Source organism: Diabrotica undecimpunctata, unplaced genomic scaffold (assembly GCF_040954645.1).
Source record: "Diabrotica undecimpunctata isolate CICGRU unplaced genomic scaffold, icDiaUnde3 ctg00000614.1, whole genome shotgun sequence".
NCBI lineage: Eukaryota > Metazoa > Arthropoda > Insecta > Coleoptera > Chrysomelidae > Diabrotica > Diabrotica undecimpunctata.
This window is the reverse complement of record NW_027311919.1, coordinates 273421-294673: the sequence shown is the minus strand read 5'-3', so window position 1 is coordinate 294673 and position 21253 is coordinate 273421. Positions and strand designations below refer to the sequence as shown.

Here is a 21253-nt window from a genome sequence, read left to right as displayed (position 1 = left end):
GAAACATGAAAAGAAGTACTCACTAAACATGGATTAAAGATAAATATTAACAAAACAAACATTATGCAGATAGGAGAAACAAGACAAGAACTTAATATAGAAATTGAAGGAACAAAAACAGAATAAGTTAAAACTTTTACATACTAAGGAGAAATAAATAGAAGAAACAGGAGCTATAGAAGCAGAAATCTAGAAGCATACTACACTCCCCGGCACAAACTTCCACCACTAAAAATGATTTATTAAGTTTGACAATTTATAACTTTTTTATTTGTATTTGGATTGTCAATATTCTTACATGAGTTTGTAGGTACATATTTTGACATCGTTTAATATTATTCTGGTAATAATACAATATTTTTCCTTATATGGCATTATACGGGGGTGAATAGAAGCGTTGTATTTTCTCCGAATTTTAAAAAATTCTGTGGAAAAATTTAAGAGCTGATTTTGTTTCATAGTTCTTAAAACAGTGACTGACTCATAAATATTATGCCTGGTACGTCGATAAAAATTGAATGACAATGACAGCAATCTACTATTATAATAGTATCAATAATTTTAATTATAACAAGAGTAATTACAAAATATTATATTCTATCAGTTATCAATGCCATCAAGGGGAAAGGTGTAAGGTGTAAGGTCAAAAATAAATAAAAATTGGTCAAAATTAATTTTAACACAAAACATAATTTCCTGATAAAGGTATTTACCTAAATAAAAAATAAATACTATTAATTACATATTTAGTTACCGTTCTGGCGCCAATATCTTATTAAAACCTACAAATCTGAGAGTTCTACTATATTTCTATACGAAAATGATATCGTCAAATTGGACAACTAACAAGTATCGTGCAACGGGTTTATTAGGGAAACTTCAATATCTGACTATGTGTTTAATACTTCCATCTGTTTAATATTGACTTTTTCTGATATAAATTATTTTATTCGTTTTAGTTTGTGATATTTACTAACAATAGTTTCTTGTATGTATCAAATTGAATGTACTTAGTATATCTAATAAAGTCACTTGGAAAAGTGATTATATATCCGAAACAAATTGTTCTGATAAATATTAAAATAAAATGTTATATTTTAATTTTATTAAATTTATAAATATTAATATAAATTAATATTAAAATTATATTAGATTTTAAAAATTTCTTTTTTTTTTTTATTTTAAATTAAAGTGTCTCGGCAACTATGGGCCATTGACACTGGTACAAGTTTATTACAATATACTTATGTTTACATACATATACAATCTGTTATGTACAAGTTAAGATACATTAACAACATCTTAATATAGTTACACTAAGTAGTAAAGGTGACAGTCTTTTAGGAAACGAATTATGGCACTGTACATGTTTGTAGAACCAAGTAGATCACTTAAATTATTTGGAAAGTTGTAGTAGTCTCTTTGAGGTTTGTAGTGGACGCATTCTAGTAATATGTGCTGGACTGTTAAGGACTCATTACAATGTTCACAGCGAGGATGGTTTTCAGACGACATCAGATATCCATGAGTAAGACGAGTGTGACCTATTCTGAGCCTTCTGATGATAATATTGTCTTTTCTGCTCATTTGTGGCATGGTGGTGGAGGTAACAGTTGGTTGAATTGTGCGTAGTTTTGTATTTTGTACATTCCAGTGTGTTTGCCAAATGCTTAGTACGTTGTTCTTGATATTGGCCTTTAGGTCTTGGTGAAGTTGTATGTTTTCCATATTTTCTAAGGAGCAGGCCAGTTTTGCTGCATGATCAGCGTTCTCATTTCCATTGATACCAACATGGGATGATATCCAGATGATAGTTACTGAAACACCATTCTTTGACTGCTCTTGGCAGATACTGTGGATGCACTGTGCAATGGGATGGATGGAGTATATATTTCTGATTGAGTCAATGGCGGAGAGAAAATCGGTGCAAATTGCTAATGATTTCTCATTAGCAATGGGCAAGTCTAATGCCTTGAGTATTCCATACAGTTCGGCTGTGTGTATACTGCATCTGGGAGAAAGCCGATATGATGCTACTGTTGTATTTGAGGTACTGACAGCACAACCGATGGCCTGTTCTTCTTTGGAGGCATCTGTGTAAAGAATTTTGTCATAATGCTGTGTCTGTATAAGTTCCTTAAATGCTTGCACCAAGAGAGTTCTGGGCGTTTCTTCTTTTTTGTATCGGTTCAAGCTGGTAAGGACAGTAGGTAGCTTTTTGGTCCACGGGGGGATTCTGGACGTAGTAAACGGAGTTGTGAGTTTTAGATCTGTGTCTTTTAGCAAACTTTTTAAAATTTGTGAGAGAGAATGTGCTCGAGGGTGACTATTATCTGGGACAGAGTGGGGAGTATTAATTAGTTTAATTACTGGGTTTTTTGGATTAGCAGAAATTCTAGAGAAGTAGGATAGAAGTAAACGTTGCCGTCTTATAAAAAGTGGAGGTTCTGAGGATTCGATATAAAGACTTTCAGAAGGACTTGATTTAAAGGCGCCAAGGCTAATGCGTAAAGAAGTGTTGTGAATTGTATTCAGACTTTTAAGATGAGTATCGGAAGCAGATATGTAAAGAATGCTTCCGTAATCCAACCTAGAGCGGATCAATGTTCTGTAAATTCTTAAGAGGGCTTTCTCTTCTGCCCCCCATTGATGATGAGCTAGAGTTTTTAAGATGTTGATTCTATTTAGGCAGTTTGTTTTTGTATTCTGTATCTGATCTCTCCATGTGAGTCTTTTATCGAATATTACTCCTAAGAATTTGTGTTTATCAACAACTTGAAGAGGAGAGCCATTTAGATGAAGTAGAGGAGGGTGAGTGTGATGTCTTCTAGAGAAGTTTATGACTTTAGATTTTCCAGATGAAAATTTGACTCCAATTTTAGTGGACCAGTTATGAAGATTGTTAAGAGTGTTTTGGAGTAAAGAGCATGTGCTCCTTGTAACTTTACCTTGGCAATAGAGAACAAGGTCATCTGCGTATATTGAGTATTTTATTGGAGGGAGAACAAGAGAGTTTATATCGTTGATGCTAAGAAGGAATAGTGTGGGGCTGAGAACTAAGCCTTGGGGTACTCCATTTTGTGAGATATGTGATGTAGATGTTTTCCCATTTGTAACTACTTTGAATGATCTCTCTTGTAGGAAATTGTTTATAAAGGTGATAATATTACCCGTTAAATTGAGTTGCTCAAGTTTTCTAATAATAACAGCTCTGTTTATTGTGTCAAAAGCGCTTTCTAAGTCTAAGGCAACTGTGATGACTTCATTCTTATTTGATATAGCTTGGGTTATTTCTGTATGGAGAAGTACCAGGTTATCCATCGTACTTCGATTGGGTCTGAATCCCGACTGTGCTGCATCTATAAGATTATTTTCTTCAAGAAACCAAAGCAAACGTTTATTTATCATCTTTTCTAGTAGTTTGCACATTGTGCATGTTAGTGAGATTGGCCTGTAGGCACTGGGAAAGTTAGAAGATGAGTCATTTTTCTTGATCGGTATGATAAGCGACTGTCGCCAAAGACTCGGAAAGCTTTGGCTGAACCATATCTTATTGTAGAGCGCAAGTAGCTTCAGGAGGGTTCCTGCCTGTAGATGTTTGAGAAAGATAGACGGGATGTCATCAGGACCTGCAGATGAGTTTTTTATTGATGAGATTGCCAACTTTAACTTTACTTCTGTGAAGGCGAGGTTTATTGGATTGGTTTGGATAGGGTTAGGTGGTGAGTGGTTTGTGGGGTACGAAATGGAGAGTTCAGACTTAGTTTTGTTTTGAAAGTATTTGGCTAGCGTTTCGGTTATTTGGTTATCATTTGTAATGATATTATCTCCATCTGTTATTGCGGATATTTTACGATATGTTTTTAAACCTCTCATTTGTTTAATTTTTGTCCACACTTGAGCGGGAGGGGTATCTGAAGTTATGCTGTTAACGAATTTTTTCCAGGATTCTTTTTTGCTTTCCTTCAGAATTCGTTTGGATTTTGCACGCATTTTCTTAAAATGAATAAGATCTTCGATGCTACGAGTTTTGCGATATCTATTAAGGGCCTTTTTGTATTCTTTTATTGCGAGTTTACAGGAGTCGTTCCACCATGGGACGGCCTTTCTTGGGGATTTATGGTGCATTTACCTATACATTGGTTGGCCGCAGTTATAATGCAATTTGTAAATTGCTGTACGGCAGCGTCGATGTTTTCCTTAAAAATAATTTGGTTTGAAAGGTTTTCTAGAGTGTCACTGAATAACCTCCAATATGCCTGGGCAATTTTCCATTTATTTATGACTTCCGCATTTTCGGGTATGTGACTTGAGATTAAAATGGGGTAGTAATTGCTATCATATAAGCTATCTAGTGTTTGCCACTGAAGCAGGGGAGCGGTTCCAGGATCGCAAAAACTTAGATCTATGCAAGAAGAGGTTCCAGACTGGATGTGGAAATATGTGGGGCTCCCTGTATTCAAGAGGCTAATGTTAGAGTTGCTTATGATATCTTCGATATGTTTACCTCTCCCAAAGGTGCGCTGGGAACCCCATGTTGTGCTATGAGCGTTAACGTCCCCAACTAAGATGAAAGGGTTTGGCAGTTGTTTTATGAGGTCGCTTAGTTCTGAGCTAAATAAGTTGTAGTTTGGAGGAATGTATATAGAACAAATAACTATCTTGTTGGGACACCATGCGGTTATCGCAATCGCTTCTAGGCTTGTGTGTAAGTCAAACTCTTGATGGAAGATATCGTTGGAAACAAAAATAGATGAACCGCCACTTGCTCGTAGGTGTGTGGGTCTTAGGAAGTTGTAGCTAGTGTAATTTTTTAGGTAGGGGTTGTGATCTTTGGTGAAATTGGTTTCTTGAAGACAGATAAACTTGGGCGAGCAGTCCGATATAAGTTTTTGTAAATATTCTAGTCTGGGGTAAAAGCCATCGCAGTTCCATTGAATTAGACTTAGCATAGTGTTAGTATTAATAGGAGCTGAATTGAGAAGATTGGGATAGTTGTGAGCTGTCAGAATTGTAGTTATCTTCATTAGAATCGACGGAAAGATTTGGACTGGGCGTACTTTCGGATTCTTCTGGATCAGTGCCTAAGGCCTTTATCAGTTTTTTGGTTAGACGGGTTAGCCTGTTTTTGATAGACCTCTCCTGACAAGTTGGGTATAATGCTTGAATGTTGGAAATTAGCCCTGATACATTTTCTGTAAACTTAAGAGCTTCAGCGTAGGGGTCACTACAGCCGAAAGTGTTTTCGACAAAGGCTATCAAGTTTTCTAGAGGAATAACAAGTGATTCTGAGGTTTGCTTAAAGGATTCTTTGATAGCGTCTTTTGTTAAATCGGAAAGGTAACGTTCTGATGGTGAATTTGTTCTGGGTTTCTTTTTTGGTTTCTTAATGTCTCTACTAGGAGGAGGCATGATGTTGTCCTCGGACGGATTTGCGACCGAGAGGTTATCGGGAATATCAGTCTGCTCACTTGTGCTCTCGATTTCAGAGTGGCCACGTTTATGTGTGGGCGTTTTAGTCATTATGGAATTGTTTGGTTCTGTAGCAGACATATGTGGTGATGTTGCGGGTTGTATAGAAGACTGTGGTGGTAAGGGATCTATTATCTGGGTTGATATTAACGGCTGAGGCTGGGATGTTATATAATTAGGTGGAGGATTGGGACAATTTGAGGCAATATGCCCTGACTTCTTGCATATGTAGCATTCCATTTTGTCTGTGGACAAAAATATTCTATTTTCATTACCTTCGAATGGGATAACTAAAGAAGTTTGCAGATTGAAATTGTCATCAGAGGTAAAAACATATACTTGCCTTCTAAAGCTCATGATGTGCGAATATTCATCGCCGGGGATACCTGCTCTTAAAAATGAGACGGGGGAGGCCAGTTGGAGCCCAAGTTCTTTTATAGCATTTTCTGCAAGGTCGTGTGGTATACATGGAGATATATTGGATATTATTATTCTTTTTGTGGGAGAGACTAGCCTGCGAACATTCATCACAGAGTTTCCTACTGTCAAAGTCGGATGGGATTTTAGAAGTTTGTCGACGAGTACTGAATTAGTTAAATATATACAAATTCTATTATTAGATATTCTGGATGCGAATAGGATTTGTTTGGGACCAATAGCGTCACCTACTGCCTTGACGTAATCAAACAATTTTAGATTTTCATCGGCATGCAGTACTATGGCTTGATCCCTCTTTGGAAAAGTTGATCTGGGAGTTGATTTGGTTGCAGTTGCATATGAGGAAGTTGAAGTAGAATTATGCTGCATATTTTGTGACATCTTGACAAGTTGTGAACTGTGAGGATCTGATGTGAGAACTGTATTTGTTATCGGTACCCTTGTAGTCAAAGGTAGACGAGAAATTTATTTATTTGTTAAATTTAGTTAGGTTTTATGTATTTTCTTCCAAAAATACATATTAAGTAGGCCTACGCCACTGGTAGCTGACCCAGTTATTGACGAAATTACTAATTTGCTAATTAACTAATCGATCCAAAAAAATCATGCAATTAGGCTTATCGATACATACGGTAAAGTCTGGTCTTACTAGTATTTAAAAGTAGTTGTTTGGTTTCACAAAAACACTAAAACTCGGAGCAAAACACTGATACGATGTTACCTCGTTCAAGTACACACTCGGAATGATTTTAAAAATTAATAAAAAAAATTTAGTTGTTATAATATAGAGAAAAAATTAAACACTAAAGATGATCTAAACATATTGTATTTACCTATTACCTAGAACAAGTAAAACCGGATAAACGGAGATGAAAGATACTACGGAAAATGGTTAGTTAAAATTGAAGGATGAAAAAGGGGAAAACTATGCAAACAATAAAGCTAATTATAAGCAAAAAAAGATGGAATAAAAGAAAGAACATATTTCTAAACCGTCATTTGAAAAAAATTATAAAAAACAAAACGTAATAAAAGGAAATTTCTTTCTGATAAGCAAATATAGTGGTATGAAATTTAGCTGAAAATATGACACAGTACATCAGAGCCATGGACTTGGTTTCAGAAATAAGAGAGGAGACCTCCTAGAAAAATTCGCAAAAGACGCCGAACCAGTTGTCACCAGGATATTCTTCCAATTACCACCTCGAAAGCTGTACACGTATAAATCCCCCCAAGAAAGACCCGGAAGAATCATTAGAAGTCAAATAGATTACATTTTAGTAAATACAAGATTCCAAAACAGCTTTAAACCTGTTAAGAATTATCCTGTAGCAGACTTAAAGACGGACCACGTTCCACTTATACCGGGTCAAACTCAAAAGAGTGCAGAAAAGAAGATCACAATTGTACGATATACGAATGCTAAACGACTTTAATACGAAAATGATGGACCAAGCCACATTAAAAGAGCAAGTGACTACAATTAGAGACGAATCAAATGAAGAACAAACGATTAAATAAATAACAGAAATAGTTTAAAATGTAAAGGATTAACACTTGACGGCAGGTACATTAATCAAGAAAAAATCGTGAATGACAGATAAGATTTTAAAACTAATGGACAAAAGAAGAAAAGCCATAAATGACCCAGACATATGTATCATACGATAAATATAACAATAAGAAGGAAAACCAGGGAACCGACAGAAAGGAAGCAAAGGAAAGATGCGAAGAAATTGAGACTCTACAGTCAAAGTACAAAAGTCACAATGTACATAGGAAAAATAAAGAGGGCACAGGTGGACTAAGACGGAGACAGAAATGAAAAATCTCATTGATTCTGACGAAAACATCATATTGGACAAACAGAGTAAAATACGAACAAGGACAGAATATCTTTGGAAACTATTTGAGGCTCAAAGAGGCGACACCTTTGAGTTATAAGAAGACGTTAATGATGGATCAAGAATATTACAACAGGAAGCTTATTCTGTAATAACACAGCTAAAGTATGACAAAGCAGTAGGTCCCGATAATATACAAGCAAAACTACTCAAACTAATGGACAAAGAATCAATTTCAATAATATCAAAGATACTCAACAACATAATACAACTCTCGAGAAATACCAACAAAACGTTTTCAACACAACACTAAGTCTTCCTACCACTGCCCAAGTTATTCAGATTTTTCTAGTTATCTCTGCCCTTTGATTCTATTTGCCTAGTTTGACCATATGACTTAGGTATATGCATTCTTTGAAATTTTAAATCTTAGTATCATTCTACTCTTACTATTAGGTCTATTTTGATACTTTGATTTGATATCACTTTTATTTTATTTAAATTCATTTTTAAAACGACTTTCTCAGATTATTGTTTAAGCTTATTTAGCATGTGGACTCCTACTAAAATCTACGTTAAACTATACGGCATATTATAAGATGTACCTATCGGCGATAAAGGCAAATGATAAAGATGACATTGAAAAGATAAAAATAGAGTAAGTGACACCAAAACTTAATAAAATTCACTAATTTTTTCTCATTTGCCCCTAAAATATTTATCCTACATTTGAAATTACTGTTAGTAATATAGAAAAGCATTCTTAACATCGTTATTTGTTCAATTCAAATTGTTATTTACATACATAGTGCTGTACACGTACAACATTTATAGCCCTATGGTGCGACAATATTTTAATACTGTGCAACCTACCAGCCACACGCAGGAGAGTGAAGGGTTAGTTTCTACAACAGAGAAGTATAGAAAAGAGTTCAGTTTTACACAAGTATTAACAGGTAATTTAAATTTCGTATCAAAAAAAGTAGTATTTTTTTTCTAATTGTAAATAAAGAAAACATTACATTTCTTCCACTATTTTATCTTTGTTTATATAAATTAGCCTTAATATGATCACAAAATGTGGATAGATAGAAAACACTATGATTATGTGTCGCATGTGCCGCAACGACTAGCTCGATGATTTTTAGAATATTGACGATTAACTACAACAAAATTCCATCATAATGTGTTCTTAGTTTGGAAAGTATTTTTTGAGATAACTGCGACAACGCGAGTGTATAATGCAAATTTGCATAATGTAAACAGTGCTCCATCAAAGTTATTGTAAGTTGATCGGTAAGTCTCCAAACCGACTTCTTTACCGACTTTCGTTTTGTTTTTATTAGTTTGAAAAAAAAAAAACACAACGAAATAAATAAAATATACGTAGTATTTTCTTGATGCAAAGTTAAGATATGTCAGTAGACTTATAAACAATACTTGTCTTCTTCTTGGTAGTAGGGTTGGTTATCAAATTGGCTATACTTATTTTGTTTACGGCAGCTCGGAAAAGGGCTGTCGTCATAATATCGACCAAAAACTTATTTTTTGTAATGCTTCTTTTTAGATTTAAAAATAATAAATACAAAATATGTATGATTTATTTGCATAAATTATTAAAATACTGATTTATTTTACGCAAAACACATACAAAAACTTCTAATTTTGAATTAACGCTTCCAATTACTTTCCTGTCATCAGTGCTGCATTCTTGACTTGACATAAACTTTCCAAAACATAAATTTTTTATAAATACCTTGCAAAGATATTATGTTTAAGAACATTTATGGTCATAAGGGTCTTTTAATTTTTTATACTTGCCTACTCAGGCGTCCCAACTCGTATATATCAATATCTGCAATATTACAGGATAATAATTTGAATATTGTTCTGAAGCTATTTTCTTGTGGCATTTTAAATTAATTTATATTTAAATGGGAATAAGCCACAATTAAAGGTTAAAATACGTTTATTGACGTTTCAATTTCCACTTCGGAAATCGTTCTTTCAGAAATTTTTCAGAACGATTTCCGAAGTGGAAATTGAAACGTCAATAAACGTATTTTAACCTTTAATTGTGGCTTATTCCCATTTAAATATAAATTAATAATTTGAATAATATCAACTTTTCGTGAAAATTAGGACTCAGCGCATATTAATTATTATACGAGATGGCAAAAATTTCTGAATAACAAACGCGAATATCAATATCGAGATTGCCAATTTTTTTACAAATTTTAGGAATTAGCATTCGAAGATTAGAACTTTTAAAATGCTTTCAGAATCAAAAGTCCTTTAACGACTTTCATAATTTTGTCTTAAAAGTTTGAAAATATACAATAATTATAATATTTTTAGGAATTAGTAGTCGAAGATTAAGAACTTTTAAAATGCTTTCAGATATTAAAACATTTTAAATCAGTCTTTGAAGGACTTTTATAATTTTGTCTTAAAAGTTTGGAAATATACAATAATTATCATATTTTTATGATTTTGCGTCCTAAGCTTCTGAATGTACACTAGTGACCAAACTATGCAAACTAAAATGGTACGACAAACTGACTTCAGGTAGTTGTTACTAAGGTGATATTTTTTAATTGTCGAAAAGAAACACATGTGCCGATTCAATGAAAATGGTTTCGAGAAACTCAAAACATTTTGACCGGCAATTACCTTTCGTGGAGAAGGTTACGCATATCAATAAATAGCAAACAAATCGATGGGGGTGGTATAACCTCAGGAGTAATGAAAGTTTATACACGTTATCTTAACACTAGAAAGACAAAGTCCGCAAAAAACAGGCCGAAAAACTGAAGTTAGTCAATACCATGACCATAGCATATTATGCAGTATGTCTTTAAAAGGTAGACGCAGATCGACAAAAGATAATAATACTATTGTAAAATCAACTGGCTTACAAATATGGGACCGCATTATCAGAAGAAAGTTGTGTGAAAATGGATAACGAGCAAGAACCCCTAAAAATAAGCCGCTCCTGAACAAAAACCAAAGACAAAAACACATTGATTAGGCTTTGACTTACAGAGAGTAAATGGAAGAACAGTGGAGTAAGGTATTTTGAAGTGATTAAATTAGAATCTTGATCTTTGGAAGCGATAAAGTAAACTTTGTTCCGATCGGGGAGAGACCTTTTGTAGACCCAGTGTACTACGGTTACTATAAAGCACCCTGTAAGTGGCATGGTATGGACTTGTATGACCACTAGCAGAGTTGGATGTTCGACATTAATAGGGGGCAATAGTAATTCAAAAAATATCAGGAAGAAATATTGCAAGTCAAACTTCATCCTTTCAAAGATTTGTTTAAAGTGATGCAGTCACACGTGGCTGTATGTCCAAATATGCCAATAAGACCAATAAAATTTCGATATGTCCAGTAAACCAATAAATTGTCCAGTAAACTGTCCAGTGAACCAATAAAGTTTTGATATCTCCAATGAAAATAAACTGTCCAGTAAGGTTTTGATATGTCCAATAAACCCAAGAGAATTTGTAGACCATAAAAATGAGTCTTATAATAATTTTTGCCTTCTTTTATAAATTTCAAAAAGAGGCAAAAAATAATCCCACTACAGAAAAGTTGTTTTGACAGAAAGTGGGAGACTGAATGAAGTTAGCACAGATGTCATAGAATGTTGCTATAGATATCATGAAACTAGCTTGTCAGTCAACACAGAACAGAATAGTCTGCCGAACAAAAGTGAGAGGGCAAATATTTATTCTATGGGACAGAAAGAGAGAAAATAAAGACAGAGGAAGAAGAGAAAAACAGGGGCGCCAACTATTTTTATAAATAAAAAATAGTAAAAATTAAACTGAAGATAAAGAAATTAAAATGAAATAATTATTAAAATATAAATTAATAAAGATGTGACGTTTATAACGTTACACACTCCTACCACCCATCAGAAAAATTTCGAACACAACTGAGAAATTTTTCTCAAAGAAAACAAGAACACAATGTTCTACCTAAGAATAAATATATGCAGTAGTAATCTGTAGTAACAAATCAAAAATAAATACTTTATAACAAAGCAATCAAGTTAATGAATATAATAACAAAAGATTGATCATAAAAAAAATTTAGAGTATTACTCAGGGAAATTAAATACTTCCCAACGAATTGTAGTATCCGTCAAACTAAAATTTGTTATATGTTATTTAAAATATTATAACAAAATAATTAAATTAATGAATATAAGTAATTAAGTATACATTACTATTCATAAAAAATTTAAAGTATAACTCAAATTTGTCTTATTTGCTATCAACTGAGAACTCAGGTTCAATCCCTAGTTTAAGACAAGACGAACTCACCCTTGAGATACTGAGCTAGGCAAGGTATAGATGATAAGCTCCCATGGTTGATCGAGGTATTATTTTTACAATAGTACTTCAATTCTCTTTGGTAGTCTCATCGTTACATAATAGATAAACAACCGTCTGTATCGTACAACAATAGGCCACTCCATTCGAGCACTTGGTGTAATTATGTTATTTGTTTGTCTTTATTATAAAATGACTTCTTTAATAATTTTTTTTGCAAAATAAATTTTGAATTAAATTTTAAGAAATACGAGCACTGTTTTTTTTTACACTTAGTATACTGAAGTTTGAATGAGATGAGTTTGGTACGACTGTACTCAGAAAATATGGGGATTTAATTTTTTAGCCCTTTATATTTATTAATTAATCCTCCGTTAATCGCGCGGTCTATGATCGTAGGCCACTCCCCTTTAACCTTTGGATTGTCTCTGGGTACGCCTGGACTCAGTAGTAAAATTCAAATGTTTATATATTTATTATATCGTAAATTTTAGACGTAATGTCCTTAAGATAAGGTTTATATACAGTTTAACGTATTTGCGTTTTAAAATATTAGTTTGGTTTCCTTTGAAATGAAAGAAACACATCTGTTGTTTATGTGTCCACCTGTACCCAGAAGTGTTTCCAAATGTACGTGATGTTTGTTTTGTTTATTTTTCTGAGAAGGGTGATTAGATTTTACGGGTTCTATTTTCGGAAGCGTTTGTCGAGTATCTTTAGTGTTATACCAGACTTGATCGCTTGAAGTTTAGAGTTGAGAGTGTGGTGTACAATAATTTGTGAAAAATAGAATAATAAGCGCTTCATAAAAGATGAGCTCCAGGAAAGGACTCACGGAAGAGGAATCACGAAAAATCCTTGAAGAAGACACAGAAAATGAAGATGAATCTACCAATTTAGAAACCGTCACTAGTGATGAAGAGTTAGTAGATGAAGAATTTTCTGTAAAAGATCATGTATCTACGGTTGATGATGACAAAGATGAAAGCGAAAATTCGGAAAATGAAATAGAAGTTCCTAGACAAGAAGATTTACAATATACTGCTTGCGATGGGACAATTTGGAACAAATATTCACTACCTCAGTCACGTGTAAGGTAAGTGGTGGCTCAAGTGCTACACATATTTTCTTACTAAATTTGTGGGTTTTATCCTGTGCCAGGTCCCACCAGATATGCCTCTAAACGAATTACCGATGAACCTATATCTTCAATGAGATTGTTTTTCACTGCTGCAATCCTCAATTTACTCTTAGTGAAAACTAACAGAGAACATGGTCGCATCTGTAATAAAAAAATGTTAGCTGTAAAAAATATCACTGGAAGAGTTAGGAGATTTTATAGGTAAATACTTCCATTACAGTTATAAAATAAATTAACTTGAAATTTTGCATTTTTATTCAAGGCTTACTTCTTCTGGCTGGTGTTCATAAATGTACCGGAGAATCTCTGCAGGACCTTTGGAGCAATTCTGATGGTAGGCCCATTTTTAGAGCTACTATGCATCTGAAACGATTTTATAACATCAGCGGCTTTTTGCAATTTGATAATAAAGAAGATAGACCTATTCGACGAAGGCACTACAGGTTAGTTCCAATTAGAAGTTTTTTTGATTTATTTGTAGCACAACTTCTCAAAATGATTGTTCCATATGAAAGGCTCACTGTCGACGAACAACTTGTACCACGTAGAGGTAAGTGTCCCTGCAGACAGTATATTCCAACAAAACCACGTGAGAAATATGGAATTAAATTATGGCTTTTATCTGCTGTCAAAACTGCGTATGTGTATTGTGCAGAAGTGACTACAGGAAAAGCAGAAAATCAGCCCCGTGGCGTACATCAGTGGATGCAAAGATCATCAAAATCCGCATTAGTGGATGCAAAGACCTTCTACACATTTAATCTCGAAACCTACGTTGGAACACAACCCAAAGGACCCCACAAGCTGAGTTATTCTTCTGAAGATATAGTTCTGAGGTTAGTACACCCTGTAGAAGGAACAAACCGCAAGATACCTGGGGACAATTGGTTTACCTGTGTGCCACTAACAAAAAAAACTATTGCAAGAGAAAAACTAACTTACGTTGGTACCATGAAAAAGAATAAACGTGAAATACCACCAGAGTTCTTACCTAAAAAAATAGAGACGAAAGAACTTCACTTTTTGGTTTTCAGAAAAAAATTACCATGGTTTCCTATTGTCCCAAAAGAATAAGGCTCTTCTATTGATTTTTTCAACGCACAATGATAATGTAATTGTCCCGGAAACTGGTGATAAGAAGAAACCCGAAATCGTCACCTTTTACAATTATACTAAAATAGATGTAGATACAGTTGACCAAATGTGTGAAAATTACAATGTAGCAAGAAACACAAATCGGCGGCCCATGGTCATATTTTATGATCTGGTAAATATGTCTGCGATAAATGCCTGCTGTGTACCTATATAAAGCTAATAGCATAAATGAAAAAGTGTCAAGAAGCGATTTCATTGAAAACTAGCATGGGAACTAATCAAACCCCAAATTGAATATAGATCAACTATACCTTCCCTGCCAAAAAAACTTATACGACGAGCTCGCATACTACTCGGAGTTCAAGAAGTCGTACCCCCTCCTCCTAATATTTCAATAAATTACGTGGGACGATGTTGTATTTGTCGACGAGATCGCAATAAGTCAACAAGAAGGTCATACCAAAGATGTGGCAACTTTGGATGTTACGATCATCTCAGGGATATTTGCACTGAATGTTTCACGGACTAAAATTCTGCCACTTTTACCATTTATTAGTTTTGTTCGTGGTTTACTTTTTTGTTATATTCTCTATTATTCATCACTATTGGTCATTTACTAAGTTCAAAAATATAAAAGTTTTGTGTTTATTACTAAATTGAGTTTATTTTTGTAACAATTTTCATTTATATGCGAATAAAGACACAAAAAAGCATGACCTCGTTTTTAATTTTACCACTGTCAAAATTACCAAAGTTAAGGAACAAAGCATATCTAATATCAAAGTACAGACATAAATAAATATTTTTTTAACCATCACTTGTTTAGTTTGTCAAAATTCGGTATTATACAATAAAAAAATATTGGTCTACGATCGTAGACCGTGCGACTAAACTCGTCAGCAAAAACCACGCGACTAACGAAGGGTTAATCTAAAATTGTTCATGACGTCACATCCGCTAAGATAGTGGGGGTAAAAGTTCAATTCAAAATTTTTTTTTTCAAAAAGATTAAAAAACAAAAATTAAAATTGACCTGTATGAGCTTTAACTCTAAAAATAATTAAGTCATGAGATAATAGACTGTTTTCACACTTTATGAACACACTGTATGAAACTGACTGTGTATTTTTAATTAACGTAATTATATTTATAGTTAGGTCCTAACGGAGTGATCATCGTCTATTTATTTCATTTTATTTTTGGGATTTGATGACCGTAATTTTCGTGATCATGTACGTTATGGTCGACATTTTTGTCTTTTGGTCTATGGTCTTTTTTTATTAAACTGACATTAGCACTGTTTCCGAGTTGTAAATAGTCAATGTTTTTTAAACAAAACTATAAATCTATATATATATATATATATATATATATATATATATATATATATATATATATATATACTACTCTTTTCTTCTACTATTTTCATAAACTATAAGGAATTAAAATTTAATTTCTTCCCTATGTATATTTAGAGAAAATAAAATCACGTATAACGGTTTTTGAAATTTGCTTTAAATTACCTGTTAAATACATTAAAACCAGTTCTAGTTTAAAAACAAGTTAAATCAGACATGTTTATAACAATATGGTCCTAAAACACCCATTGAAAAAATTGTACTGTATTTTACTGTATTCGTACGGACATTAATCTCTTTTCGTAAGTTATTTGCTACTCCACTTATTCACCTTACATTTTTATGACGTTTAATACAACTTGAACTAAAATATGATCCATATTATAATTATTGAATTGGTATCTGTTTTATCTACTCTTCTAATCAACTTTGTCTCTAGTCGGGATTTTGCAGGATCATTTTTGCCGTTTCGGTGATCATCATTCGATTCAGCCTTACCTTCTCTCCTATTTTGTTGATTTTTAAAATACCCATTTAAAACTTAGTAAATTTAAATACATGTTATACTTAATACTGTATTCTTAAGAATATTCACTTTGCCTAAGTTATTTGCCACTTTGCCTCAAATTACATTTTCCCAAGAAATGAGCTCCGCTTCACAACAATGATTTTGCTTACGATTGTATTTATAAAAGTATTTGGCGGTGTACAGTACGTTTCTATTACTTTTCCATAATTTTGTTTGTTCAAATATTAGCTAATGGTATGCTAAACATAAGCCTGAAGAAGGAAGGGCTAATGAGCTACCCATGTGATTTTGCTTATAATTATAAATCAGTTTAATTAAATTATCGACAAATACATTATTATTCAAGTAAACTAATTTTTTAATGAATATATGTTGTGTATATATTTATCGTTTTATATTGAATATAATATCCACTTAAAATACATATGTATTAACTTGTTTTTAGATATATTTTTTATAAGAACTGGTGTTAAAGGAAACGGAAACAAGAAGACGATTAAATGCGAAAAGGGTTAATCAGCAGAAGAGAGACAGACAGTCAGACAGGAAGTAAAAGAGAGTGAGGTAGCCGCAAATGGGCCTTACGTCTTGGGGGAGGTTTTAACAGATCGTCCAAACTAAATGTACGGGCGGCTGCCGCCTCATAGCCGCTGGCGTGTGGGCTGGTGAGGCTGAGAATTGACGGCTTTCGAATACCCAATCTGCCGAAGAGTGATCGCGAAGACGGTCCTGAGCTCTGGCTTGGAGTGGTCGCCGTGCCGCCCGCTGAAGCCGCTAGTTGTTCTCTCACTGATGAACTGCGCAGGGATGACACTGAAAAAATTTCAAATATTAATTTCTGTTAGAGATTTTTGACAAAATTAAATTACAGCATTTAAATACAAGAGAATAAATGAAAAATAGCAACTAAAGGTTGTTGTGGAAAAAAATACAATAGTCTAAAATGTTAATAGATAAGTTAGTAATGAAATCAAATAATTATAAAAAAAAGTAGGATAAAGTAGCTAAATAAAGAATATTTTATTGACGTTTTAATTTCCACTTCGGAAATCGTTCTCAAAGTACAAACATTAGTAAAGTTATTAAAGTAAATAAAGAGTATTTTAAAATAAAAAGGGAACAGCAACTTAAAAAACTAATGTAAATATCAACTAACTATCTTTCTACCTTACAGTTTAGATTTAGAAAATGTGAAAAAATATATTACAATTATTAGGCGCTTTTGAATCATCTTATGGATGGTAGTATCATCTACATAATGCACTGACTAAATCGACTAGATATCGGACTGTTGGTGAAATTTAAATATTTGTAAATGTAATTCAAAACTCAATAAATACATTTTCTTAACATAAATTATTGCAATTTAGGCATTATCAGGAGCTGCGACATTTTTGAAAACCCAGCACTTCGATTTTTGATTAGGGGGGAAAATTTTCCGCCATTTTTGGTTTCTTTTATTTTGATCAGCCAGGGTAGGAATCACCTCAACATATTTTAGTTGCAATGGGGGTCAAGTAGGATATCGTTTTAAAGCCCTGGCAAGTCTTTCAATCTTTAAAGTCGGCTCAATACTGTATCTGATTTATTTATTATAGTAAATAATATTTTAAAATAAATTTTCTTACCTGAAAAAGTAAGTACCTGAAAATTTATTTCAGTTAACTTTACATCTATTTTGGTAATAAACTGAGCTAATTCTGTTGCTGTTTTGAGAAAAACAACTGAAACCCAGTCAACGTTATTTAAGCCTTTTTTAACATAATTACAGTCTTTAATTAAGAGACTATTTAAGATGTCATTACTTGTTTAGATGCCATATGTCATATGTATGCATTACCACTATGACTTTATTCAGATTTTGTTTTTATGTACAGAAATTCACTCAGAGAATCTCACAGCCTATGTTTCTTAAGATGTTACCTAAACAAGTTGCTGATCTAGTTGTGATTCTGGTAAATTCATTAATCAATATACGCCCCAACATCAGGGCACACTACACAGGTCTTTGTTCTAACAAAATATTTATATTATTTAATATTTTTAACTTGTTACTTATTTCCTAGTTGACCAAATCAACCACCTAGTTGAAGCTGATGACCTTTGGCTTCTATACAATGATAAAGGTTTTGTTCGAAATATTTTCTCGTCGTTTTCTGAAACATTTGCGGAATGATTCGTCGACGAATAAAGATGCGGGTGGTGTTCTATACATTTTACTTTGTAGGTGTCTCCACAAAAAGAAATCCAGGGAATATAAATCTTGTGATCAAGAAGGCCATTCGATGCTGCCTTTTCTTTTAATATAAATTAATTAAATGCTGTTTTGTCTGTTAAATGCCGTGTTCTAAATTCTATTGACGAACAAGCAAAGCATAACGCGAAAAAGCACTGTCCTGTTGAAAAGTGAAATGATCAGTATATTGTTGATCATTTTCAAGAATATTAATTAAGGCGGTATTAATTACGTCTTTCATTAATTGTAAATATATTGTAAATGATCCCACCAGTCGATCTCCAAAAATAGCAGCCCATATATTTAATTTTTCCAGTTGCTTTGTATGCAAATCGTTAAAAATCGTGGAGTTTAAATAAGACAAATAACAGTAATTGTAATTATTTACAGTTCCACTTATAAAAATATTGAATTCATCGGATAAACAGATAGTAAAGAGTAACTGGATCGGTCACTGCTCGCTCACCTATTATTTCACAAAACTGTGAACGATGGTCATAATCATCTTTATGAAGTTAGATGGAAAGAAATAAAAAAAAATATTCCACCGAATTTAAGAATTGAATACCTAATATATAGGGTAATGGTTTAAAACGATATCTTCTTTGAACCCTATTGTCACCATAAAAAGGTTGGAGTAACCCTTAATATGGCGTATGGGCCAAAGTAATATAATCGAAAATACCGGAAAAATGTGTCCTCTATTAATCAAAAATCGACTGGTTATTCCAAAATATTGTTACATTGGCTGATAATGGCTCTGTTTTGTTTTTTGGTTGGCCAACCTTTAGAATATTCAAAGAACAAACTTATATATTTAATTTTAAATGTAAGAGTCAATTTTCTGATTTTTAGGTTAGTTTAGCAGGGCACAGAAGACGACAACTTAACAACAACAAAAAATAAAAACATAAAGCTTACTTTAATCGACAGGACAAGTATTAAAAAGTTCAACTGAGGAACCATGGATTTAAACGTTCAATGTTTTTTTTTTTTGAAGAAAAAAACAGAAATAAGTGAGTTTTTGTATAGGTCACAAAAATCGGACACTCTATCAGTGTTTAACGGATTTGATTCTCATCTACAATTCACTTGTGATTTAGAGGACTCAGCCACCAACAGCATACCCTTTTTGAATATTCACGTCTTTAGGAGAGTAGACAACACTTTAGTTACAAGTATAGAAAACCAATGGCTTCCCACAGGTTTGTTATTTATTATTATTGTCATCCATTTAAATATAAAATTAAACTCATTCAAATCCTTAGTTTTAGGTGACACAGGTTTACACATGCGATTTATCAAAGGGAATCTCTTCTTTTATTAAGAAGGATTGTTGTTAAAAACTACTATCCTCCTTCTTTAATTATTAAATATCTTTGCTTTAAGAGTTATGGTACTTTACGTAAGGATTTACTCAATGGTGACCAATTAAGATCAATCCTAAATAATAAAGTTCTGCAAACTACAGCACTTGAAACTCCCTTGTCTTATTCAACACCCCATTTTTCATCCTTGTCATACTTTTCTTAAGCTGTAGATTAACTTACTAAATTGTTTAGAAATAAACTGGTCAAAGTAGCCTTAAACGAAACATTAAATATTAGAGAGGAAGAGGTAAAAGAAGCATCAAGGAAATTAAAAAACAGAAAAACAACCACTAACACTAATCCAAACAATAATAAAACAAAACAGAATTCCTCAAGAATGGAAATTAAACCTAATCCTAATACTTCTTCTCAAAAGGGGAGACAAATTGGACTCGAAAAATGACAGAGGAATTAATTTAGTAAATACTACACTACAATTAACAACCAAAGTTTTAACAAATAAACTGAATGAAATTATAACACTAATAGAAGAACAACAAGGTTTTAGACCTTAAGAAGGCATTTGACCGGGCCATTAAGAATAATTAAAACGATCGAAAATATCTACCAAAACAACACAATCAAAGTAAAAGTAGAAGAAGAACTAACTGACCCTATTTAACTTGGCAATAGGATAAGATAGGAACATTCCCTGTCTTATCCTGTATGATTCAATCTGGTTATGGATGAAATAATAAAAAAAGTAACAACTAAAAAAGTATACCAAATGGGAGAAAAACAACTTAAAATAATCTGCTATGCAGACGACGCAATACTACTCTCTCAAAGTGAAGACGATTTACAACATATGCTGCACCAATTTAATATGACATAGTTATAATAAAATAGAGTAGTAAAAAAGGCAAGGGACGGTTCCCCAATAGGAAGACGATCAGTAGGAAGACCACGAAAACCTGTGACGAAAACGATGGAACGACAACTTATTGGAGGCACATTGAAAAACAGCTAACAGCTAACTTAAATACCTTATATATTTATTTATTAATACTATAATGCTGCAAATACCAAAGGAATGGCTTAACTCAGCATTCATAGCCATACCAAAGAAATCCAGTTTTAGCAAATGCGATAAATTTAGGCTCATTAGCATAATGTTGTTCAGTAAATGTTGACTGAATAATGTTGCCTATTTTTTATTAAAAATTCCCGTTTACATATAAATCAAGAGGAAAACCCAAAAGGAGATGAGACAAATAAATAATTTAACGCTCTGGCCGGTAAATTTCGGGGCTGAAGATCCATATACAGAAACTGAAAAAAATTGAGGAATATATAAGAAACCAAATTACACAACCAGTACTAGGTAGTTTAAATATTTATTTAAGTAACGGACATAGTGTGTTAGATTACGTATTCTGTATCAAAGTTGTATTTTTAATTAAATAAACCGTCTAAAACAAAAC

The 21253-nt window shown here is 33.0% G+C and overlaps 1 protein-coding gene across 1 annotated transcript in view; it reads right to left on the bottom strand.

The window, feature by feature from the left end:
• LOC140431277 (uncharacterized) overlaps positions 1-21253 on the bottom strand; it is a 249021-nt gene that overhangs the window by 19503 nt on the left and 208265 nt on the right. Inside the window, exons 10-11 of the mRNA XM_072519211.1 lie at positions 16804-17036; positions 8628-8637 (exon numbers count right to left, since the gene is read on the bottom strand). Of these exons, the coding sequence (XP_072375312.1) occupies positions 8628-8637; positions 16804-17036 (243 nt within the window). The remainder of the gene's footprint in view (positions 1-8627; positions 8638-16803; positions 17037-21253) is intronic.